The sequence below is a fragment of the Atractosteus spatula genome, chromosome 2 (genome assembly GCF_055471065.1).
Source record: "Atractosteus spatula isolate fAtrSpa1 chromosome 2, fAtrSpa1.hap1, whole genome shotgun sequence".
NCBI lineage: Eukaryota > Metazoa > Chordata > Actinopteri > Semionotiformes > Lepisosteidae > Atractosteus > Atractosteus spatula.
The window spans coordinates 44,880,625-44,908,019 of NC_142707.1; the positions used below are offsets into that span (position 1 = coordinate 44,880,625).

At 38.9% G+C, this 27,395-nt stretch overlaps 1 protein-coding gene across 1 annotated transcript; it reads left to right on the forward strand.

Annotated features, from left to right (window-relative positions):
- The first annotated feature begins 3,382 nt into the window (after positions 1-3,382).
- Positions 3,383-13,085, forward strand: qrsl1 (glutaminyl-tRNA amidotransferase subunit QRSL1). Its single transcript, XM_088928149.1, has 11 exons — positions 3,383-3,518; positions 4,527-4,686; positions 5,278-5,376; positions 6,745-6,841; positions 7,202-7,378; positions 7,667-7,842; positions 8,461-8,573; positions 9,783-9,975; positions 10,660-10,777; positions 11,413-11,618; positions 12,719-13,085. Exons 1-11 carry the CDS (start codon positions 3,495-3,497, stop codon positions 12,916-12,918), a joined length of 1,563 nt encoding a protein of 520 aa, XP_088784275.1. The 5' UTR covers positions 3,383-3,494; the 3' UTR covers positions 12,919-13,085.
- The last annotated feature ends 14,310 nt before the right edge of the window (positions 13,086-27,395 follow it).

Below are 27,395 nucleotides of genomic sequence, written 5' to 3' on the forward strand. Positions count from 1 at the left end.
TACGGCTGTGCCCATAGCTTTTATGATTAGTGAGGAACACACTCAAAGTGCCGTCGAGCAACTTTTAGCAGCCATTAGAGACCAAAAAAAGAGAATTTTCAGGCATAACATACTACCTTCTCAAATAAATAGTGATCGCTCCATAGTGTTGCTCAGAGGCTCACTAACTATTTACAACAGGGACACTATGGAAAGCTCAAAAGGTGTTGGAAAATTGTCAGTGGCATTGCACAGGACCATGAATTAAGGTTAACTTTAATTAGGGCCTGTAAAAGCCATGTTATAAGACAAGCTAGTAAACTCTGTAAAAAGCAGTATAATGGAAAGTGTCAAAGATACAATGTCGGCATGTATACTGATGGAAAAAAGAAACGCAACATTTTCTGGAACGAGAATACTATAGTTGTAGCTTATGTACTTTCACAAAAAGTTGTCAATTTGTTTTAAGCCCTCTGACCAGCAATACAGTTTGCTCAGTGAGGCACTGCAACTTGCCAATCGCACGAAAGCTTGTTAGGTGCACTTTGACCCAACAAGGTCTAGGTGGAACAATGCCTGATCAGGTCACCTTTAAAAAGGCCTTAATTCAAAGCTTAGGTCACTGCAAGAAAAAGGCCACACTTAGTTAGTTTTCTGTGCGTTCCATAATGCCTCGAATGTCACCAGAAGCAAGGGAGAGGGCCATTGGCATGCTGCAGGCAGGCATGTCATGTGCCGCTTCACTGCGTCCCGACTGCAAAGAAGGTTTCAGCAGACCGGCAGGACAGATGACCGTCCAAGATCTGGGTGCCCTCGAGTGACCACACCAGAGCAGGACCGACACATCAGACTGGTCCATCTGAGAGATCGTTTCAGATCTGCCTTCCGTACTGCTGCTGAAACTGCCAGCAGACACTATGCCCATCAGTGACAGGACAGTGAGGCTCCATGCTGCTGGCCTTAGAGCAAGGTGACCTGTCAGAGGCCCTCAAAGTTCACAGTTGTTATTGTTTTCTTGTTGTTTTTGTTGTTGTAGTGTTTTGTTTTCCTGTTATTCTCATTTGTTTATTGTTATTTCAGCAATAAAGGTTAAAATTTCAGTCCAACACCGAGTGCTGTGTTTTTTTTTTGTCCATCAGTAAATTATCTTCAGTGTCATAGTTAATTCCACAGGATTAGAAGGCATGTCTGCTCATATTTATGACACTTCCATTATCTTGGGTAGTAGATACAGTAACACACTTGTCACACAGTCTATTTCCAATCTCAAAAGTCGAGTGTCACAACTGAACACTAGTGGTGTCCCCACTGTTACAGGTCCTGAGGACTTAGATGTTGATTTTGAAAGCACAGAGGATGTGAAATCGCCTTTCTTGATTATTTAAAAAAAAACACATTAAGGCAATGTCAGATATAAACAGACAGGAGAACAAAGGACCCAATGCCTATTTCATTTCAAATCTGTTGGATTTTTTTTTTAATTTCTTGTTGTCAATCCCAATATGATTGGACATACTAATCGGCAGATTACAGCAAAACCAAAAAACGGACAATAAATATATTGACAGGACTACATCAATTCCCGAGGTAAATTTAAAAAATACTAAAAACCCTTTCTTAATAATGAAAAAAATCAGAATCGATGAATGTGTGGAAAGGTTAGGAACTTTACAAAGCACATGAAAGGGAACTTTGGAAATAAGACTGAATTTGTCTAGAATAAGTAAATCTCCTGCCCTCGTGGAAGAGAAGGAATGGAACAAAAAAAGAAAATTCCATAACAGCTCAGGCATTCATTCCAAAAAACCCTTATCAGGACAATCAAAAATGTTTAGTTTAAATGATAAATGCAAAATTGCTGGTTATCCAAATGATCATAATAAGCCACTTATCATTAAATTATCAAAAACATGTCAAACTGGCAATCTTGATTGGCCCAATAAAACATGCAGATTTGAGAACACCCTCAACAAGTGCTGGTTCAATTCTTTCATGTAGTGTGTTATTAATATGAATGCAATACAGACCAAAATTAATCTGGGATTCTATTCTGAAGGTTTTAAGATTATGCCTGGCTGTTTACTAAATTTTGTCAAAACTGCCATAAATAATCCTGGCAGCTACTTTTCAATGTCCCAGGTAGAGCCAGTGTTAGATGAGATATGCAAAGCGATACCTTTATTTGATTTCAAGAAAGAGAATGACCCCATCTGATTGAATAATTCCCCTTATGTCCTGGCTTGTTTGCAGTCAAGTAAAATAGGAGATTTTCCGATGAGTTTATCGACCCTCATACACAAGTGGTCCAGAAGCAATGATTTAGCTCTTGTCCAGAAAATATTGTGATTCATATTCCCAGAGCAGGTTCCTCAGGTATGATGCGCACTCGATTTCCACCAGCAGTGAAATGCAATTGGAATTGGAAGGTGTTGGTAAAGTGCAATATACCATCAAATCAACTAGATGCCATGAAGGAAAGTCTGTAAGCAAAGGTGGACATTATTGGGAGATACTTTCATACGTTAGACAGAAATGTAGAATTAAAGCAGCTAATGTTGTGTTTTTATATTATTCAAACCATGTACTCACAGTTGAAAATGCCAATACTCATGAAACACAAGAAAACCTGGAGCCACTGAACCTATTATGTATTACACTGCTAATTGCCTCACATTTGTTCATGAAACGGAAACCCAGTTTTTAATGCTGTACTTTAACATCACATTATTCTAAGCAACACAGAAACCCTATGGATTCAATATTTATGTCACTCTGTGTAATACCTACACAACCAAAGTAAAACCATTGATTTTACGGATCCAGTACAGTTTCTTCCTTTTTCGGAACATTGCCAGTCATCCACTATGTGCCTAAGAACCTTTTTTTATTGTACGGTTACTCCGTGTCACAGCTATGGTTTTGGTTGCAATATTATGATCTTCAGTGTCAGCATTAGTTTGGTTGGGATCACGGTTGTTGTTTTCACTTTTCCCTGTCCATCACTGCACGGTCCCAGGCTGGGAAAAGGAAGTGGTCTATAAACCCCAGCAACATTGGCAAAGATGCTTATCTGGCAAAACTATGGTGATTTTCTATTAGCTGAGGGTCTGTAGAATAGATTTGAGGTACTTTTGGAGAGGCACAAATTTTTGTTTGGTCAGGAATGATACTTTTTTCCAAAAAAGTGCACAGCACTGTGTCAATTTGCAAAGAGGAAGTGATATAAAAACACTAAAAAGATTACAAGAAAGCAAAAAATAAATGAAGAACGACAATGTCCTATTAGCTGTGCGTCTCTTTATCACATCCCACCCAGTTTTGAGGATGTACAAATTGTTGTTGTGCTATAAATGTGACTTTACCTTGTCCAGGTTTTTTTTCTTGAGGCAGGCTTTAGTGGACTTTTATTTTGAAAGGTACACCCACGTTAGCGTCGCTTGCTTCACGCTGCCATTTAAAGCAGAAAGTTTTATCTGCATTTAATAAGAAGCATAATAAAAGGAGATCTTTAAAACATGTTGGGCTTAACGATAAGAGAAGTAAGTGGCAACCAACTGAGCTTAATGTATATTCTGTGTGTCTACATGTATCTTACAATCTGTGAGCTGAAAACCTGATAATAATGTGGTAGTTTGAGATGTCATTCCTGCAGAATTGAAACTATATGTTCTTTAAAATATTATGGAAGTTTCTGACGTTTAACGTAAACGTTAACTTTGGGAGTTAAATACCTTTGAATTCAACAGTCACAAACGTTTAAACCGAGAACAGCATAGTTTTCTGTCACGCAGTCTTCCCGTCGATATACACTGTCAATAATAATGTGCATAAGAATCAACGGACAAATTTTAAACAATGTTGTTATTATAAATAAAATGTTTTATATGAATATTATAGACCAACTGCATGTTATGTCTAGTCTTTAACTAACTACTGTCAGAACCATTACAGTAACCAATTTCTGTGGGATCTTTGATATCTGGAATTGTACCTTCTATTCTAATTATATCTCCATTTGGTACTGCTGATTAGAGAATGCAGAGCCATAGTTTGTGCAAGACCAGGTAGGGAGTAACTGAATGTAGACCTACATGTCTTTATTTTCCTACATTTAATATTTTAAATTAATAAAATAACATTGGCTTAATAATTGATTTTGTGTTTACAATACTGTGATGTATTTTCAATTTAATTATATTTATTTATGTCAAAAATAGTGCTTTTTTATAACAGTGCTTAAGTGTAAATTGAATTGACAAAGAAACACAGAAAGGCTGCACATTCTGAATAAGAATACACAAATGTTCCCAGAAGTCAGTTAACCTACCAGTATATCTTAGGACTGTGAGAGAAAACAGGAGCACTTAGAGGAAACTGACACAAACCTGGGGAGAAAATGCAAACTCCACACAGAAAACACCCCAGAAATTGAACCCAGGGCCCCAGCGCTGTGAGGCAGCAATGCTAACCACTGAACCTCCAAGCTGCCTTAACATTTTTATATAAGTGCCTAGTAAAATTTAACATAATTAATATGTATTTTCCAGGTGTCCTTGGCTCTCCGTGAAGGTAGAATATCTCCCAAAGAGCTCTGCCAAAAATGCCTGAAGCATATAAAGAAAACAAAGTTCTTGAACAGCTACATCACTGTAACTGAAGATCTGGCCCTGAAACAAGCTGAGGAAGCAGAGATAAGATTTCAGAGAGGTACTGTACAGTTGGGAGCTTTTCTTTTGCTGCATAAGCCACACATACAGTACTGTACAACATAGTATTGTATATAGTATTATAAAAAAAAAGATACATTTACACCCTTCTCTGAGTGTTCGCACCAGGTAACAGCACTACTGTCAAAAGACTCTCATATCTGAAATGTGAAAAAAAGTGCTCTTGATGTGTTCTAAAAAGAACAAGACACTAACTCCCTAAAGTATAATTGAAAGTCTGTTGCTCTTTCCTTTGAAAAAGGCTTTAGGTCTTCACACCATGTTCTTGAGTGGCTTTAAGTCGAAACATTTAATTATCACCAAAATCATGACAGTCATCTTTTTATCTGGCATTTGCCTACAGAGTCAGATCTCCTGCCAACAGACCTAATCTCTTATATTTCCGTATACCTTTATCATATAATAGATCCTTGTTCTTAACTGATGTGTGTGTATTCTGAAATTGCTATGTTAAAAACGATGTTGAAAATTTGTATTATTAGTTTACGTAAATTATCTCCTTTCTTCCCTGCTGGATTTGAATGGTGCGAATAAGCTCCCTGTTTATTAAAGCTGCGTATCTCTCCTGCAGGTAAACCCTTGGGTCCTCTGGATGGGATTCCAATAGCAGTGAAAGACAACTTCTCTACTGCTAATATCGAAACCACTTGTGCATCTTTGATGTTAAAAGGTAAGACATTATGATGCAAATATTGTAAATTGCATTCAGATAATTTAAAGTTTTTCTGTAACACCACCAAATGGTTTGTATTCCTGTAGCTTTTGGATTTGCACATACTGTACAGTACTTTAAGGATTGTATTGTATTACTTGATGATTAAAGTATGCTATATTTCTTACATAAAATAATTTGACCTGCCAAAAGAATACACTGTTTACCTTGTTTACAATTCGGCGTTTATTTTGTCTTGATGTTTTCCCCTCCCTTTTCTATTCCCCCATCAGGCCCGACAGGTGGTATAAAGTGATTTCAAAATCCTCTGTGTTGTGGGCCTGTATTGTCCGATTACAGAATCACGCTTGAGGTGAAAGCCCTACAACACTATGTATTGCTGGCTCCAGATTTATTCGTGCCAGTGCAGAGTCTGTCACACATCTAACTTTTTAGGATCTACATTGAAATGGGTACCATGAACACACTTCTGGCCTAAGAATGTTGTCTTTCAGGACAGTTGGATTTTTCAGTGAGGGTGAACAGTTTTTTTCAGTTCTGTGGGCTGATGAAGGAAGCTCTCTGAATTTAGATCCCAAGTGCAGATAACAAGCAGCAGTGGAGGAATGGTTCAGCCACCAATCAAGATCAATTTAATAAGAAGGCAGGCATGACCTTGTGGAGTGGACTGTATTGAAGGCCTTCCACATCTTTGAAGTGTGTTTGGTGGATTCACAAATTCACTGTTCTTACCTATCAAGTCTAAGTTCTTCTTTGAATTGAATGTTTTCCTTCTTCCCTCATAGCAACAAAGTTTTCCATAAAACAAACTCTTCCAAAACTACACAGTTAAAAGTTCACACAGTTCCAAGTCTCGTCCCCCACGGTTGCATTCCCAAGGCTCTGTGTGTTGCATCGTTCCATTGTAGTCTCCTTCCTTGGTGCAGCACATAGCAGACTTTCTGCCCTCCTTCACCAGACAGCAGATAATGATTAACACTTCGATGTCTTTGCATCCAGGTTTTTAGATTGTAACCTAATCAAATTTGTTGCTCTCCACTGGTCAGGTGACCAAGGGCCGCAGAACTTTGCCCTCAATTTAGGGAAAAGCTGACATTTTGCTTGAACCTACTGTCTTCTCATAGTACAGTGTAATATGTGTGTCCCTCTGTTTTATCTGTGTTGAAGATCCATTAATAGTTTCCAGGGGTAATGTGTTTTTAGAACTGAGACAAAGTAGTAATTTTTTTTACAACACTATTTTATTGGGAAATTAATAAGAAAATACTTTAGAAACATGCTTCTCAGTGCCTCTTTAATAACATTTAGTATGCACATTATTAAGAAACAAGCGTAATCTTTATATCACCTCCTTCTTTTGTTTAGGTTACATTCCTCCTTTTAATGCAACAGTAGTTCAGAAGCTGTTGGACCAAGGTGCTGTTCTCATGGGTAAAACAAATTTAGATGAATTTGCAATGGGGTAAGAACTTGGATCCTGTTTCACCGTACATACTGTATTCATTTGCATTCCAATCACTGTATGACAGTTTAGGAGATGAGTAATTGTTGAAAAAAAATATTTACACCTTTTTTATGTGACTCTCACAAGGAGACATTTAGGTCTTCTAATAAGCTTTTCTAGGTTTATTTTTTATGTACTTTGACAAAGCCTTTTTCTTTACCATGATATTAAGGGAACCTTTCGAAGAATAGAGCCAAAAAAAGATGCTCTGTGAGTGATGTCTCAAAAAGCTTAAGTCTTCTTTGTTCACATTCTGAGAAGAAATGGTTGTAAAGACATGGTAGCATTGCTGGTGTCATTGCTTGCTTGTTTCTGCAGGTCTGGGAGCACAGACAGTGTATTTGGGCCCGTGAGGAACCCCTGGAGTTACTCCACACATTGCAGAGACAGGAGTGGGCAGACCCCAGGAGGTGGGACCTCAGACTCTGACTGGGCTGTGACCGGAGGTAGCTCGGGGGGGAGTGCGGCTGCTGTGGCCTCTTTAACATGCTTTGCGTAAGTACTTGCCATTGTTCTGCCTCATGAGCTGCAGATATTCAGACTAGTATGTTGTAGGATTCTTAACCTTCTGAATCTTCACCACTTTGCTCCTCAAGTAGTTGTGCATCACAGATTCCCTGCCTTTCTGTATTTTGAACTAGATTTCTGTCCTATACTAAAGGCCACTAAAGACCATTGTTTTCAGCTCGACGTATTTTATACAGTTTAGCCCTCACAGTGTGATCAAAAGAACGTACTGTTTTAGGCCTGAACAATTGCTACAAAACTCCAGTGGATTTGCAGGTCCCTAGGCTCAGATACGGGAGGATCTACAAGGAATCCTGCAGCAAACTGTGGGATAGTTGGCTTGAAACCTACATATGGTCTACTTTCACGCCATGGACTGATCCCACTGGTGAACTCCTTGGATGTACCAGGCATAATGACTAGGAGTGTTCATGATGCTGCCACTGTTCTAGGTATGAGATACACATTTACATAATTTGACAACCAGGAACAAATACCATCCTAAAAATGCATAACTGCATAAAAATGCAAAAATGTATATATTTTTCTATACTGTGACTAGGGCTTTGAGTTTTCCTTGATCATGTGATCTTCAGGGATGCTAACCTATAGTTCAGTCATTATATTCCAGGCATCCCTGTGCCTGGTTCCTTATGACTAAGGAAGAAGTATGCATTACTGTTAATCTACATGCTTATGTAATTTATGCGTATCAATTGTGATAATTAAATGACTAATTGTGATGGTTAAGGTATCACAAGGGGATGATTATTTCATGATTTTAGAAGTGACTATATCAACCGTTTCTTGAGGGAGAACTAAAAAACAGATTTTAAAATTGGGAAAGAAAAACTTCAGGCTCCAATTATGACTGTTGTATTGGGAAATCTTGATTCCTGGCTAAATGCTTCAAATGTGTTGTAGGATATTTCAAACTTCTACCTGATCCTAAATCTTTAGTGCTTTAGTGCGTGTTGAATGATCACTAATGTAAATAAGAGAGAGATTTTGGCATGATTTGTATGGTTTTCCATGGTTCAGCTTATGCTGATAGTGCTTTGTGTTAGCAGGTGTTCTCCAAGGTCATGATCCAAAAGACTCCACAACAGTAGACTACCCAGTCACACCAATCAACCTGCCTGATGACATAGATGTCAGCAGTATCTGTATTGGTATTCCAAGGGTAAGACGTTCTCCTGTTGTTCTTTCTCTATACAGTGTTTACTTGTTTCTATTTAAAAGAGCACTGATTATAGTGCATTTTCTTATTCTATGTAGTGTATCTTTGTATTATACTTTATTTTGTAATATTGCAATAGAAAATGGACAAAAAACTACTGTACCTTGTTCAAGTCACAGTGGCTGGTCTCTAAAACACATTGAAAGAACCACAATATGGCATGTTTCCTAGAATAAATGATTTGAAGAGATTTCCTGAAATCATGTTATCATATAAAATGAATTGAAAAGGAAACAGGCCTATGGAGAGGATCATTCAGTAGAAGTCTCTGCTTAGAGGGTGGGATGTTCTCTGTATTGGGGTTGTCAGATCTAGCCCACTATGACTGGGACATCCCAGGACATGGCACATGGTTGACTTAAATACCAGAAGAGCTGGGTGGAGCTAGTCAGGAGATCATTGTCCACCCGAAGCAACTTTTGCTGGTCAGTTTCCTCTAGACTGCCCATTATTATTAGAAATGTTTCTGTCTTGTACCCTGGTGTGACTCTATCCATATGAGCAGAGAGTTGAATGAAGTACAAAAGGGAAAAACATTTAGTTAATTCAAATCACAAACAGTGAATTTTATACAAACTGATGTAATGATGCAAGTGACCCAATGGCTGCATTTCACTTGTTTCCGGATGGTTTTAGAGCTTTTAGGTTAATTAACTGTATTCTCATGGCTGCTCTGTCTCATAAGTGCGTCTAGAATAAAGGGTAATTAAATAAATTGGCAGTAGGCATATTAGTAAAGCTGTGTACAAAGCAAAAACCTACTGTCGAACAGTATTTAATTAGAGGGGTTTTGTTTTTGTTTTCTTTTTGTACCTTTTTATGTTCCATATCCTCTTTTCCTTTGTTGTCCTTGAGCAGCATTCAAAAATGTCATTCTGCTACACAAGCTTTCAAAGAGAAGAGGTTGTGTAGAATGGCATCAATATAATGTAGATTTCATTTGTTTTACTCTCACGTCATGAGAAAACAAAGGATTCAGAATTCATTAAAAAAAAGGATTCAGAAAAAGGATTCAGAAAACATCAAAAATGTTTCTTTGGCCCAAAGTGATTTTTTCTCCTGGTGTAAAAAGACATTTAAATTAGAGACTGGGCCTTGCTTGGATTTTGTAGGCTGAGATTGAATAGCAATGTGCTGCGTTGTTTTCCTCAGGAATACCATGCTCCTGGCTTGTCCAGTGAGACGCTGTCCCACTGGAGCAGAACGGCAGAGCTGTTTGAGAAGGCGGGTGCTCGAGTAGTTGAGGTGTCCCTCCCTCACACTCAGCACTCCATTGTGTGCTACCATGTGCTTTGCATGGCGGAAGTTGCATCCAACATGGCCCGGTTTGATGGACTGGAGTACGGTATCTGATTCCTTCATTTAACTCTCATATCCAGGCTCAGCACTCTCACGGGTATCATACTACTGCATGTTCACAGTTACACCCTCATTAACTACCTTCAGGATGTGATTCTGAACTTTATCATCTTTAATACACACTCCTAACAAGAACAGATAGAAAGTGCAACAACTTGCAGCACTTATTGTGCTCTGCAAGAGTGTTGGCTTGTTTTTTTCCCATTAGGCATGTCCTTTATACGGTTCATTCGAGTTCTGGTATGGATCGAGGTCATGACGTTGCCAGCAGCACAAGGCGTACTGTGTTGTTGACTGTTTGGCACTTGGCTGAGATGATATTCTTATACAAATACTTGTTTTTTCAGTAAGAATGGTATGTTCAATTTTAGAGGCAAATTAATGTAAAATTTGCCATTTTCCTTTTCAGTGATGCTCAGGGCCAATCTAGTGTTGTGGCGTTTGAAGTGTGTACGTAATATACTTAAGAAAAACAATTACTCTTTTCTTACAGAATATCTCCAATAAGACAAATTGTTAGACTTGTAAGATGACTGTGCTTTTCTAGTAGTACTGTTTTACCATTAGGCAGGTAAAAGAACGACCTTCTGATATACAAATGTAATATAAATGTCAGCTTTAATGTGCCATTATCCTTTCACTTCACCAAGATTGTATTAACGTTGTCCAGGTTACCGCAGTGCCGTTGACAGCTCAACAGAGGCCATGTACGCAGCAACCAGACATGAAGGTTTCAATGATGTTGTGAGAAGAAGAGTTCTCTCGGGAAACTACTTTCTTTTAAAGCAGTAAGGGAGTTGATTTTTTGTGTGGTCACTGTGGAAAATGACAAGTCACAAAATAAACTCAGACATGTTAACCTTGATGCATACACTCTTAAACTTTCAAACCAGCGGGTGATTTTTGAGAAGCTGTTTTTGCCATTTAAGAGAACTTATACAGTACCTGCAAGTCTTGTTCTGTACATTCCATTTTTGTACTCATTGTAAACTTTTTGTAGTAAAACAAATCAGGAATTTAAAATTCTGTTTAGTATAAATTCTAAATAAAATTCAGAATCGGGCACCTTGAATAAGATTTTGTCTTAATGTTTATGTTTGTTGTGTTTGCTTTAGGTATTTCATGTTTTGCAGTGCCCCTTTATTATTAAATATTGCTAACTTAAACATTGTCTATATTATCCATGAAGACAATGATTCAATCACAAATATTTTCTAAACAATATACAAAACATTAATGTTACCAAATGCCGATGTGCTCTTCCTTTATGCACAGGTGGGATTGCTGATGATGAAAATAAGAAGCAGATGTTTGTTGCTTTTCTGTTTCAGGATGTTTAGTCTCATCCAATCTGCTAGATGATTTCTCAGTTCGTTTAGTGTTATTCCTTGCTCCCATGGTGTCTTGCATGATCTTTCTGCAGGAACTTCGATCGCTACTTTGTGAAAGCACAGAAGGTGAGACGCCTCATAGCAAATGACTTTGCCAAGGTCTTCTCCTCAGGGGTGGACCTGCTGCTGACCCCCACTACTCTGACAGAAGCTATACGCTACACTGATTTTACCAAAGAAGACAACAGGACCCGCAGTGCACAGGAGGACATCTTCACTCAGCCTGTTAACATGGCAGGTGGGTACCGGAGCCTTTCTCAAAGCGTGCAGCATGGGATACGATACGAACAGTCTGCGTGTACTGTACAGTGCTTGACTCTGCTGATGCACAGGGAAAGCCCAAAGACACACCCTCCTGCTGCACTCCAGTGCTAGGTGTTTCCATCTTTACATTCAACTCAGAAGTATTACAGATGATAATGGCTGTTTTTATGGTACAGATTTAAATACATTATTCAGTGCAGCAGAAAGGAGTGTGGGGAATTATTCATAATTTTAAAATCCTACACTTGCTGTTTCAGTGGACTCATTTGTTAAATGGGTAGTACTGTAATCTGTGGATTACAATGCACAACCTTTTTAATTTTAAAGTAATAGAAATGTTAACACAGGATACAGTAAGTGTTTACAAAAATGGTGTGTAATACATCTGAATACAATTTTTGAAGATGTGGATCCACATACTTTAACAGACCCATGCCTGGGTCTGTCCACACCACTTGGTGTGTTTTATGATTAAATGCTGTGCCACAAGCACAGATTGTAAATGGTTTATTAAGTTACTTCGGGAGCTCCTAAGTGGCTCAAATAGTAGATGTGATCTCATGGAGTGAAACAAAAGCTGTATGAACCATATGGCTGTAGTTCAAGTTTAAGTCAAGTCACTAGTCAATTCCCTGATCTCTACTGCTACTGTAAATAATCATTTATCTTAAATGACAAAAGAATAGGATTTTTAAGGAGTTTGCTATTTTCATATAGTTCTTTATAAGCAAAAGGTTTCAAACAACACTAATTATTTGTGTCTAAAATGCATTTTTACATGATTATTATATGAAGATGAAGCAGTAAAATAATATATAATAAACTGAAAACTTCTGTGTCTCATTTATTTTGCTTAATTAACATGTCCAATACAAAATATTAAAGAAATAACATCTGAACACCTATAACAGGTGTAGTAAAAAAGACCCAAGACAGTAGAAACATACAGAGGATGAAATCTACACTAGATTTGCATTGGTGAAACTCTTATTTGCTGGTATTTTATAATGTTTTAAGAATGAAATATTCTTCATTTAAAGGCCCCATGTTCATCACTGATTTCTGTTCTTTCAGGTCTTCCAGCTGTGACTGTCCCTGTTGCACTGGCAAGCACAAGGCTACCCATCAGCCTCCAGCTCATTGGACAGGCATTTCAAGAGCAGAAGCTTCTCACTGTTGCCAACTGGTTAGAGCAGCAAGTGAAATTTCCGCTGATCGAATTGCCAGACATGCATGAAAACACTGAAAAGAGCTCATCCTCCCTGGTTGTTTGAAGCCCTTAGTTCTCACTGGAAATCAAAGGGCTGCTGCTGAACACAGCTAAACCATGTGACAAAGAAAAAAGTGATGTATCTGACTTTGTCAGATTCCTAAATATGTATATATATATATTTTTATGAAATGTGAACAATTAAAAGTTCCTTATGAAGTAAGAATAAAAGTTGGCTCTCTGTTCATCTTTTTGTTGTGGAGGTATTCTATTTTTGTTTAAAGATATCTGCAGTTTGTTAGTGGCACAAAGTTTTAGGTTACATTGCGAGCCGCCGGTACCAAGTCAGTTTGTATTTCTGGATCAGATTAAGTGCATTTTTATTGTATTTTGAAAATGCACAAGTGCATATGTATTGTGTTTAATGAAAGCATGCATGTCAAATGACTTTCTTTATTTGTAACAATGTGCATCCACAGATCTGGAAAAATAGCAATATCATGCACAGGTTGAAGTCTCACTAGACCCACAAGAGTCGCAGTAGCTTGTCCACCTTCCTCTCTTCTGGCTCTTTGATCCTACTCCCTCCTGTTATCCACCACAAGGTTTAGTACAGAAGCTTTTTGTCAGACAAATCCTCAGGATCTTATCACAGTTTTGCCAGACACCTTTTCCCACCTATTAACGACAGCATTTTAGCTCTGGCACAAGATTAGATCTGCATTTCAAATAGTGTTTTTATTGTTGCAACACTAGGGCTATGACAATTAACCCATTGGCCCCTTGCTCTTCCTGTCCCTTAAATTGCCCCCCACCCATGGTATTTTGAATTGAAACGAATTCTTCAATGAGGGTGAAGTGTGAGCATTGGACACCTAACAGGACAGCTCCAACTGGGCAAAGTATTAAACAAAGTCCATGTCCTATTAAATTGATTTGTAAAGCCTCATAGTTTTTACTTTTTTTTCTAAATTAAGGAATTGCACTATTTCTATTTCTTATGCACTGTACAAGAAGGAGTGCCACTCTCCTTACAATGAAAAAGGACAAGATGTCAGGCTGATGCCAGAACATAGCTGTGCCCCGAATATGTGAACATCCACTGGAAGACAATGGCTCTATATTTATGGCACGTAGGATATTGGGATAAGCTTCAATTGTCTTGAATGAAGAAATGAAGGAATTTATAAGAGCAGCTTGAGAAAAGAGAATCAGTCTGCAACTTGAATCAGGAAGACACAAATTGATGGCTGCTGTAACAGGGGTCCTTCCCAGAGCTGGATTGGGGTTGCTAATGGGGCTATGGGACCCCACAAGCTACATGGTATCTTGAGAAAATACAGGGAAGGCAATGCATCACAGTAATAAAGTAATATTACTATTTATTTCACAGTAATAAAGGAATGCAAACAATTTTAAAAAATGTGACCTAGAACACAGCTAATTGTGGAGGGCTGCTGTGCCTGCAGGTTTCATTCCTACTCTGTTCTTCATTACCTGCCTCAGCTCATTATTGGGTTAACTGACCAATTTAACTACTTCTACCAGCTCTTCTGGTGTTGCTGCTTTTAAAAATGCTAGAAAACATATGGATCTGTACAGCTCCGACCTGAACGGCAGGATGCCATTAGTGGAGGGCAGGGAGAGAGGTCTCCCAGTCCAATTGATGTTGCATATGGAACATTTTTTGGTTGCAATACCAAAGGACCAAATTTTTAAACCCCAAAAGAGTGCGGAAGAGTGGACAGATTCTGGACCGCCAACTGAGATGATGCAGAGACACAAAGTAATCCAAAAAAGCATATTTAAACACAATAAGGGGAGATACTTGAAAAACCACCTGACAATTTATAAAAAAAGACAATTACAAAAAAAAGAAATTACACACAAAGTACACAATTACAAAAAATAAAAATAAAAAGGTAGAATATGTGGTGACAACTATAGAATTTCACGAGGAATGACGGCAGCCGAAAGCTTGGGAGAAATTAGAATCGTTTATTGAGATTTGGAGATTTGGCGTAACCCGCTTGGCTGAGGGCCAACCTCCCGGTCGTTGGACGGGGAGGAGAGGACCCCCATGCAACCAATTGGGTAGCTGCAAAGGTGGAGAGGGGGTGGAGGAGGGATGCAGAAAATGAACGAGGAAGAGGAGAGGGTGACGTTTGATATATATGGAGACCGGTTGCTTACGTCAGGATTAGTGAGAATTGCAGCAGCTGTATCGAATGAGCTTGGCTGCTTTCATTCCTCCCAAACTTTCATTAAAAACTCAATTTAAAACAAGGCATTTTAAGATTAGAAATACCAAATTTGGAATATTGTCTTCATTTCTGCTTGCCATGGTTAAAAAGTACATTGCTGGTCCAGATACCAATTCAAGAACAGAAACTTGACTAATTCCTGGCCTTCATTCATTTTTTATAATTTAAAAAATAACAAAACAAAAGTACTACACACTCGTCTTGATCAAAGGAAACATCATGGATCACCAAAATGAATTTTCAACATTCCTAAATATTTTGACAAAATAGGACCTTTTTGTTAATTTAAAAGGATGAGCATCCATACCTGAATTCCTGCATTCCTGGGAATCCTCAGCAATAATAGAAGACAATGGGTCAGTAAGCTACAGGCAATGAAACAAGCAAGATGGACTGAATGGTTTGTACTCTTGTTCTTGTATTCTTATGCATGTTCTTTTTATGATTTTCTTTTAAAGACTGCTTATTTTCAAATATTTATTGGAAGTATAATATTTCTTTTCAAATATTTCACTTTAAAAAAATTGGAGTTGTTTTGTCCTTTTCCCAAAGGGCAGGTCATACTATCTTGATGCCTTCAGCGATAACCTGTATTGTACCCATGCCTGGTGTGTGAGTCTGAAAAATACATCCAGTGCTGATGTATTTTAATAGTATTTAACATTTAAGTTAACAAAGCACTTTTTTATATTTTCATGGAATCATAGTGGAGGCAGCAAACTACACGTCAGGTCAAAGTAGCTTTGACTTTCACAGATTTTTACATCTTTATTTAAATGATTGAAATGGAAACTTTATTTCAGGGTCTTTTTAAGAACTTTTATCTTCACAACATTACTCACACAGCGTGTGTGGGACCCTGAGGAAAGTCTGCCTGTACCATGGCAGCCCCCAGCCCTCCTCCTGCAGGTGGAGCTCTGAGGACACCCACCAGGAGCTCTTCGCACTGGGTCAGGACGACTCAACTGGAAACTTTGTGAACGTGAATAACAACGTCGGCAACCACAGTGCCTTTACTGGACTGATTATTCATTTTGTCATTTTTGATGGTTGAATCAAGACCTCAGGCTGCCTTGTGAATTCAGCAAAAAGTAAGAACAACTACAGTTAGCTTCCAGAATAATACTGACCTTTAATTCTTCAGGTCCTCTATATGTAATATGTCCTTCAGGCTTCTGACTGCAACATTCTGTTTTTAGATATTGATCATTTTGGATTGAAAGTTATCCATGCCTTTTAAAGTCATGTCAATTGAGACCATATCTTATACGAGGCAAGACTGTTGAAGGGTGAAAGAAGGGTCGAGAGATTGAGGATTTCAGCACTAATGTCGCTGTGCATTTCCTAGCTTTCAGTTCTTCCCCCGCCCCTCACTTCTGTATTGTTGGCAGGTGAATATAGAAAGATTTCTGAAGAAGTGAGAATGAAAATTTAAATTTTTAAAAACCATTTTGGAACATAATGACAGTGAAGAGGTTGTTACCATTTACCAAGGATATTTCCCGAGATGACGGGCAAAGTTAAGAAGTTAAGTGTTAACCAATGTTAACCGATATTAATTGAGAGAATGCTCACTTCTCCATTACACTCATATGTCACCATATTTCACATCTTCATACAGTTCAGGGAACTTAAAAAGGTTGCTAGGAAACAGCCATTTCTTTCCTCTCTTAGTGAAAGATGACTGTGCTTGGTCATGTCTCTCGCAAAGGCTTTGTTTAGTCATACAGAAATGATTGGCTGACCGAGGCAGGTACTGGGTAAAAGCACTAGCCTACTGAGTAGCTCTTTCCTCTTCTGCAAAGAGGTTTACTGTGGCCATACATTTCTAGAGCTTATGTAAACCTATTATTTTTATGTGTTTAAACAATTACAGTAGGACCCAGAATAACCCTGGACATGGCAAGCAGCTCTACTCTGGAAAAAGCTAAAAGGATCTGCCGTTGGGGAGGTATTGATTGCAAAGTCAACTACATCAACAGCAATTAAAATATCAATACAATCACTGAAACTAATCATGTATGCATACAGTATGTACAGTAACTGAAAAACAACGAATATTAAAATGTCTGACAAAAACATTTATAAACAAGTAAAATCTTGTAATCTTTCAGTTAAAACAATACTATTTTGTACAAAGCTGCTGCTTTTCAAATGTAACATAAATACACATACATTTACACATAAGTAGCCAACATGAAGAAAGGAAACACTTGGGATAAAACAAGACAGAGCAGTTAAGAAAAAAAGTTACATTTTCAACCCTCATCTCAACTTGTTCTTTTCCAAAAACAGCTTAATACTTACCTCAAAGCATCAAACCTGGTGTACCAGAGTTTATTTTTATTCCAATACTTTTACTTCTACCCCTCTCTTTCACAGAGTGGCCATACTGTACTTTGAGTTGGAGACACGAGATTTCAAAATCTTTCCTAAATTAACTCTTCACTCAACTATTCATCTGTGCATTTTGTTGTGCACAGGAATGGGGAAAATCTTGAGATTGCAATGCAATGCAATGTCTCAATATTCTATTGAATGTTTAAATTGTGCCTTATGAGTTAAACTGAGAAAAGTTCTCAGTTTAAGGAACCTGTAAAACACTTAAAGGTCTATTACAGTTATCCAGTGCCAATAGAATAAAGATCAGAAAATACACAAACATTCCTATATCTTCCTCTTTTCCAAGGGTTTCAACAAATAGTCTTTTAAGCTGTTTGTTAGACTCTCAATCCATTAAATTGCCTTCTATGTCTGCTGTTAGAAGTATATGCTGGACATACTGCTTCACATCCATGACTGAATCCTACTGCAGTGCTGCTTATTCCAAGCTGAGGAGTTTTATAATGCCTTGCTCAGCTACAGCAGTCTTTGGCATTTTCTAAGGTGGATGTGTGAAATTCTGTTCCTCTGTAAGCTTACGTTTGGAGCCTAGGCTCTTCATTAAGCTGTGACCCAGAACTCTTAAAAAGCAAATTCATTATAGAAATGTCACATCTCTATTCTGTCGAGTGACAGGGAAGAAAATGTGTTAATGAAATAACAGGCAACTGCAGACTCCTCAGTACATATTTCAGCTCTGTATAAAAAATTCTTAGAAAAAAACACCTGTGTGTAACTGTAACTTTATCAATTTGTATTTTAAATAGAGCAAAGAGAAATAGTGATATTTATAGCAATCAGTTCATTTGATTTGTCCCTGTGTGACACTGCTCTGTACTTAAAATTTGTTCTGTAAATAATGGAAGTAAATTAGCCAACTGCAAAATAGAAGCTCACTGTGCCCGAGGCAGCATCCTCAGTCATCAATCAACTCATCATCCTTGCATATGTAAAAGCTCCAGTTCATTCATGAGAATATTTAGTTAACTTTCAAAGAAAAGTTTTTTTTCTATCATCACCAGACTATAGGACAGTGTCCTGAATCTAGATTTGATGCAGAACAGCACAAAGTATGGTAAGCAGCTGGAGACAACTTTAAAAAATGACAGCTAATAATGGGAAACCCTCATATTCTCCAAAATACAGGGTCTGCGCCACACAGCAAGATAGCCAGGGCGGGCCAGGAAGAGATACGGACCCAAGAGCAAGGGCGTCTCAGCCCAGGGGTAGTGGCTGGTGAGCTCCAGGATGGAATCAGTGTCACGATCGTAAACCCCTCTTCTTAAGGACTCTCCAGCCCTTCCTAGTTCAGTACTCATTCCCTGCACCTGCCTCCGGTTCCTGCCCCCGTCCTATAAAAGCCAGGCGCTCACTCTGTTCCGGGCTCTGCTTTGGTTCCTGTACCAGGCGAGTCCAGGACCTGGAGCGCCTGGTCCCGTCAACGTTTTAAGTTCCTGTTCCTGCTGGTTCTGACCCGGTTCTAGTTTTAATTCTGTTTGTCTTGGATGGACCGCCTGGCTCTGGACTTTTGCCTCCTCTCAGATTCCCCATTGGACTCAGTTTTGGACAGTTTGCCTCGGCCACACCTCTCCCGAACACCAGCGCACCATGGACAAGCCCCCTGTCTTCAGTCCTGACCCCTGCATGCTTTTTTCCCCGTGTTTTCCTCACTCTACCCCAGATTGTGTCGTCTGCATAGGGTCCGGAAAGAATGCCTCCATGATAGTCAGCCCCTTTGGAGAGGAGTATCAGAGACAAGGCAGGGCTGGTCGGTCCGCACCTGGAGCCGGTCAGGACAAGGCGCACATCGTCGGGTTGCCGCGAGACATGGCTGTAGCTGGGCTGAACCGGGCTCTCAGGCTTTCACTTTGGATATGCATGTGCCAGTTTGACTTGCAGGCTTCTAAGCCGTTTGGCATCAGTTTACTTTAAAAAGCATCACAGTTTGGTATACTTCCTCCATTCCTTTCATTTGACATGATACAGGATTTATATCACAAAACAAAAGATATTTTTAAGATAATAAAGAAGGCCATGTGGATAGTATCACTAATATTCGCAACTCCTTATATACTGTGTGTATTGGTGGTTCAGGTGCTGTGACAGCTGATCACCCAAAATCAACAAATCCTAGCACTGGCCCTGCTTGTCATCATAATATTTGATAACCATTTACTCTATATTTATGGTTCTTGTTTTCCTTGCATGCTTAGTGGTCATATGGTCACAGGTTTTCACCTGCTATTCATAATGGATGATAGAAAACAAAAACTCTTGTAGCAGACACCGTAGATGCTGAATCTGGAAGACAATTCAATAAATCAAAGCGCAGAGAACTTTAAGACTCTATGAGAAATACTTTTATATCGGCTTATTATTTTCAACTTCTAGAATAGATAATGTAGTTCTACAATTCTACAAGGCCAAACAATGTTTAGAATGACACTATTTTTACTTTCTAGAATGTAGGAAAGCAATTAAAAAAGGAAATAAATGATACGATATAAAGTTAGGAATGTAGAATTTAAATAGAGGGATGTTTTGTTAAAATTGTATAATGCACTGGTAAGGCCTCATTTCGAATACCCTGTACAGTTTTGGTCTCCACCTTACGAAAAATATTTTCTCAGTCCAGAAAAGAGCTACCAGCACTGCACTGACAGGGCAAAAGAACTGAACCAGTTAAAACAGCAGACTAGGAGGGGACTTGATTCAAGTATTCAAGATGCTCCAGGGCATTTATCAATGTCAGTCCAGCAGATTTCATTTGAATAAACAGTGAAGCATGAACCAGGGGGACACATGGAAACTACATAGAATAGCTTTTAAAAGAACTGTAGGCCTACAATGTTGTAGCCATTACGTTGACTTCTTTCAAGAAACAGCTATTGAATTAATTGAATGGAATTAACCTTTGTTGTCCCTAAGGGGATTTGCCCTGCACATCAAAAATCTCTTAAACATATAACACTTATGACCATAATAAAATACAACAATACCATGATACAAAACACCTTCAGCAATATTGCTCAATCAGAGCTCTGCCAGTACCCTAAAGGGTAAAAAACAATGTGATCTTTGGATTGATGAGCTTACTACCAAATAGAATAGATTGGCCAGATAGCCTTAACTCATTTGCAGACTTTCTTGTAAACAAAAATCAAGCTGTTGGAATACAGGGTTGTAATTTTCTAAAAGGGAGAACTCCCATTTTGCTTGTAAAAAGGATCTTACACTAGCTTGGCAGTATTTCTGTGGCCTTTTGGATATAATCACTCAGGAAATATACTGTGGCATCTAGGTGTTAACCACACAACTAAATATACATCAATTAATGCTTTTGGAGACAGAATACTTTGCATAATAATACACCTCTAAGACTGTTCTATTAAGGAAAAAGGACCTAATGTCCTCCAGTGAACCAGGCAGAGAGGAAAGTGTGTTTTATCTGCACCAGGCTGTAAAATATCACATGTAAATGGGGATAAAGAACTTATCTGACAATGAGCTCCACAGCAAATGAAATTGAGATCAAAGATACCTAGTAAGCAAAAATAGAAGGTGACCTTCCTGTTGACATAACAGTCCCACAGGATTGTGCAAACTCCTAGTACTCCTCAAATCCTCTTTGATGGTTTTATAAAAGTGAGCCCATCCCTCTGTTATGGAAGATGGCATTACTCTGTTATTACTATAAAACCCGAGTCAATTCTGCTTTTACAGATCACACCTTATCCAATTTCAGTTACAGTATGTTCCCATTGATGCTCCTGGGGGGTCAACACACCTGCTGGTCTTCATTCCACCGAGCGCTTTACTAAATTGAATCATTACCTGACCTAATATTTTTCTTGCCTGGAGCTTTTGGAAGTTATCCTTTAACTCAAAACTTGGAGGTTTTGCATTATTTCTGAAAAAGCAATTATAAAAAGGCAAACTGCCAAGATGTTTAGGAACTAAAAGCAATTAATTGATCATTTTAATTAATCAGTCCTTTTATTTTGTCAATTAAGGATATAATTATGGCAGGAGGAGCTCAGCTAAGAAGAGAATCAGCAGGTGAGTACAGTAGGTCCACAGGACCACGTTTGGAAACTCCTCTTCAGTTGGATGCAGTTTATCTTCATTAGGCACCCATCACCAGAATCATGGCAAAAATTAAATCTACACCTCTCTATAATGATTTTTAGTCTGCATTAAATAAACACTGCAGAAGACTTTCTACCAACTTAGAATCCCATGCACCTCTAAATCTTAAGGTACTGTGCCTGGAATATATTCAGCACCACATTTATCTACTCCTCAGCACACAAACACTATTTCATCCTCCTACCACACATCTGAATACAGGTAAAACCCATTTACCCCATTTATGAGATATTTGTGACATCTTCATGTCACAGTAAGGTCAACCCTTTGGGCGAGGAATATTCCTGCCTCGTGTATGACTAAGCCACCTAGCAATACAAACAGGGTGCTAGGGCCCCTCTACATTGCCACAGGTTCTGTTTCCCAGAATCACCAATGCACACACAGACCAGTGACAAGCATTTGTATTGTATAAGTGCCCTTTTATTTTCTAACTACATTCACTATCACCCAAAGATGCAACAAAAACAACATTTGCAACAACAAAGGGTCCTTCCCAGGGACATAATGAATCCAGAAGGACATCAGTCTTTCCTGTAAAGTACTGAAGAGAGGCCACTCGAACGTTTCTTCTTAGTACCTGTAGTCTCTGATGGCCCACTTGAAGGAGAGGGGTACTACCCAGTCCTATTTCCCCAGTCTCTGTTCAGGTAACAATAGAAATCCTCTGCGGGCTGTATTACATTCCCCTCAGTTTGAATTGGCTAGCTGGGCCAGTTTCTTTGTTCCTTGCCTTCAGGTGTTAAAAGTCTTTGTATAGTACCTCTGTTCCTATTCCTATTCCAATCCCGTGGTCGTCAGTTATTGAACCAGTAGTTCCTTGCCTCCAGGTATTAGAAGTCTCTGCACAGCACCTCCGTAGCCTAGCACTCTGCTGCCTGTGTCGTCTCCAGGGTCCAGTGGGAAATTGGGAGCTCCCTCTGTTCTGTCTCAGGTGTTTTTATCCCTCTCCATAGCCAGTCCCTCTCAGGGGGGTTTCCACTGTTCCTGTCAGAATCGGGTTTGCTATTTTTCCAGGAGGATGCTTGTGTTGTTTGAGGGGTGTGGGAGTGCCGAGCTAGGTGTTATGGGCCCTTATCACTTCTTTGTTCACTTTCCAGCTCTCCCTCTTCCTCCCTTGGTCTGGCTAAAACTGGCTCAGCGACTCCTCACAGCTCCAAGTATCGATACCTAATTGCTTCCTGAATGACTTGGGTGTGACCGTTGTTACTGACTGTTCCTGCTAAACTGTATTCATTAGAACAACTGCAGTCGCCACCCTTGAGTGAGAGGCAACATTAAAAACATCCTGGAAATCAACATAACCTAATCAATCACAGCCTGCTACTGCCTCAATGGCCCACATCCTGCGACATTCCTTTGCCATAAAGTACGAGTGTTTAAACAGTAGTTGTTGAAGTTTTTTTTTAAACTTGTTTGCGTGAACATTAAGAACTATATATTACAGAAAAGAGATATTCAGCTATCCAGCATCCTTATTCTACCACGAAAATGTTCTTTACCTAGTTTTACATGCAGTGCAAGAATAAAAGTAGATTATTCAACACAATATGCTTGAATATTTCTTTGTGCGCTACAAACGTGCAGATCCTTCTAGCATTCGTGAAGAGAATTGTAGTTTCCTTGGAGTGTATTCAGTAAGAATTGGGTTCTTCTACATTCAACGATTTTTAATTATCTGAGTTTCTGTTAAAGTAAGAAAGATTACAGAGTTGAACATGAATATTCAAATACAAGGAGGGACTTGTTCTTGGTGGTTGAGATGTTTTTTGTTTCTTTCAGTAGCATACTACACTGATGATTGAAAGAGGCACACAGACAAAAGAATGACCCACAAAATGTGTTTTTTGCTTCCAGTCCAGGGTGTACTCTGCCTTGTGCTTGTTGCTTGTTGAGATAGGCTGCATCCCAACCCTAAATTGGAAGAAGCAGTTAGAAAATGGGGAGATGCCAGCTCAGTAAAATCATGGCATGAGGAGGAAGGAACCTATTGACCCTTTGGTAAAGCCAATATAAAACAGTACAGAGAAGAAAGTGTTAGCTTCCCAGTAGGAAAGCTTATCCAGACAGAGCGTGATTCTGAGAATTAGAGTTAATTTGAATATGTCCTCCTTCCTCATCTCTGTGGATGAGGAAACATTGTGTTGATGCATAATCTTTAGTCTGCTTCATATTGAAAACCATTCTCCTAATCCTGGCTTTGTACATTACATTTCACTCAAGAAGTAGGTTAAAACGATTATCCATCTTTGTGCTGCCAAGACAAGGAAACGGAAGTGATTCTAATTTGAATTAACTCAGACATCCTGTCTCTTCATACTGTTGACTATAGTAACAATTGTACAGGCACAAAGAGATGATCGGATTCCAGCCATTATCAGAAACATGTTTATTCATGACTTGGGTCATTACAACCCACCTTCTATCCTAGAACTGCAGGTCGAGATTAGGTCGATATACCTTGTCCGGCAATCCATAGCAAGGCACAAACATATTGACTACTTAGAGACCTAGCCAACTCGCCTAAGGATAGTGGGAGGAAACTTCGGCACTTGGTAAAAATGGTATGGTGAGAATGTGCAGACTCACATAGAAGACACTCCAGTTCATAATTGAACCCCAGGACCAAGGAGCTAGCAGCCAGCAGTGTTCCGCATTGCCTGAGTCATTATATATTAATCATATCAGATTATTACTTATTATAAACCTTAAATAAAACTTTCCAGTGTTTTTTTAAGACAGGGGTAATGTCTGTTGAAAATTACTAATGGACGGCCCCCGTACAAAAAAAGCTTGACAAAAATGAACCATGTTATTGTACAGCAGTAAGTCATAGTTCTGTTACATGTAAGACAACAGAAAAGAATCAGATCTAGACAAGAGGATCATCTAGAATATAAGAAAGTCCACACACTAGAGGAGGCCTTGTAGACCAGAGGGTTCTAGGGGATAATCAATATGGCTTTAGAAAATGTAAATCTTTGCTTACTGTCTAGAATTCTAGAACAAATAAGAAGAGAAACTATATACATATACTATACTAAGAGATACTATATACAGATGCAGCCATTCAAAACAAGCGGGGTACGCTGCGGTACAACGCGGTGGTCATCGCATCATACACGTCATTTCGCGTCATACCACGCTTTACCGTATGCAAATTAGATTATGCTAATAGTATCCGGAATCACCTTGTAAAGCCGCCAGGTGGAGCTAATACAGCTTACCATCTCATGTATAGCATTTGAGCTGTCACCAGAAAACACCTGGTTTCGAATCCCGATCATGCTGAGGTACAGTCTTTATTCAATTAAGAATTTAAGTTGTATACTCTTTAGACTTTTAAATTTAAACTGTGAATTAGAGCATGTTAATCATTATTCATTATAAGTTGGTATATTTTATGAAAGCAAGATTGCTCAGTTGGACAAAAGTACACAACCTATCACCTTTATCATAAATATTTTAATTATGCAGAAATATTTTATGCATCAAAGTCTTTACCGAAGATATTACTAATAGTATTAATAGTGAATGACCTTGGACAAGCTGTAAACTCAAAGTATTACCCTGGTCCACATTCTTTGTAATCGTCTTTGTAAACGAAAAGTGTCACGAACAGTTCTTTCAGGGCCCTATGCAGACAACACGATCCGAAGGGAAGTGAGGAATACACGAGGAGAGAGGCATGCTAGGGGCTGGAAGGAAAATGGGGGGGGGCGTGTCCATGGTGCGCTAGTGTTCAGGGGAGGTGTGGCTGAGGCGAACAGTCCGAGGGAGTCCGAAGCAAATCCAAGAATGAAGTGAAAGTCCAAAGCCGGGTAATCCATCCTGACAGACACAGAAGAATTAAAAACAGGAGCAGAATCCGGCGGAGGGTCGGGGGAATTAAAGGGGGTAACGGGACCAGACGCTCCCTGATCCCGGACCCAGATGGTCAGGACACCGTAGTGAAGCCTATGCCGTTTAGCCGCTCCTGGACCCACGGGTAGGCGGGCTTCCGGCGTCCATGTTCCAAAGCTGAGCCCCGATAGGCAGGAACGTCTGGCTTTTATAGGACGGGGGCAGGAACCGGAGGCAGGTGCAGGTTTAGAACAGACAAGGAAGGGCTGGAGTCTCCTTAAGAGGAGGGGTTTACGATCGTGACAAAAATACTTTATTTTTTCATTGACAAAAAGTAACACCACAGCATTTCGTTGATCCGATCACATATTCGTTTCCAATCATACAAAGTAAGTCTTGAGAATCTCCTATTCACCATGCCTTTCACATGCTCATAAACTATATTAATTTAGGAACATAAACATATTATGTAAACTGTACTGTATATGGCTGGTCTTGGTAGTTTAAAGAAAAACTACACACCAGTATTCCATTTCTCCCTAAACATTTTAAGCATCAAAGTCTTACATGTGGTTATTTCGGAAATGTTTTTATGTGCTCCTTCTGACCATATTACTGTACGTTTATATACTTTGTGAAAATTGATCGTTTTAACCTTTTCTGCGAATACACTCGTTATTGGAGTAAACAAAAGCATACTTTTAGAATTTGATTAATAGGGATTATAATATGGAATCGCGTATCTAAATAAATTAATAATGATGTAATTATATTCATGTACTATTGCACAAACAGTAGTATAAGACTTTTCACTGATATGTGTATTGCTGTTTCAGTGCTTGATATGTGACTGTTTCTGTGGTGTGATGGCTCAAGTGACTGACTTATAAAGCTGAGGGCAGGTGTTCAAATCCAGCTGTTACCATCAGTGTTCTTTTAACAAATAAACATTTCTTTAAAAAACTAAAATAGCAACTATTATTGGCATTATATTGACATTTTTTAGATTTCTAAAATATCACAGCATGTTCGTACTGTATGTACACAGCGGTCCCTCTCTCACTCTGTGTCTACTTTGTAAACAAACCAGTTTCACAGGTATTTTCTCAGCTTTTTAATTTTCAAAGTAGAACAGGGCAAGTCTTCCAATGAAAGACACAAGTAATAGGTTTATTCCATGCTGAAAAAAAGAAGAAAGAGAACACAACGTTTCGGCCGTGGAGCCTTCTTCAGGTGTGAGGGAAAGACAATGAAAGACAGTCCACCTTCCCCTCAGAGACAGATTGACAAATATTTTCTTAGAAAAACAGATTCACAACGTGAACAACGATTCGAAGGTGTGTCATTCTTCTTTGTAAATAAAAACTGGTTTGAACACCATAGGTGCTGTTTTTAATAAGCTGCTGAGTAAAGAATAGGAATTTTCTTGCTTTCAGCAAAGTAAAAAGTAGAGGTCTTTAAAATTAGGCTGGGCAAACGATTTTTTTAATTCTTAAAAAATAAATCAAAAACGAGATATAATGATGTGTTCCTGCTTAGACATTGCACGACTTTAAAAGCTATAAAAACAGGTTTCGATAGTTAATAACCACTTTTTATGCAGGACAAACGGGTGATTTTTCTTCCTCGTGATCAGCTTGGAATCTGTGTACGCTGTAAAGTTTTCACTTCTTAATTAAACGTTTAAAATACACGAATTTCATAAAAACAACACACGTTTCGGATAGAAAAAAATCATCTTTTGTTGTCTTCCTGGTATGTAGAACAGATCAGCAGGTCTTTTTTCCTCAATCAGAAAAACAGCTCTGATAACAGCATGCTGCCCACTGCGTGCGTCAGAGGGGGAGGCAGCACCGAGAGAGGGAGGAAGCGCGGAGCTCAGTATTGCACAATGGCCGTAAAG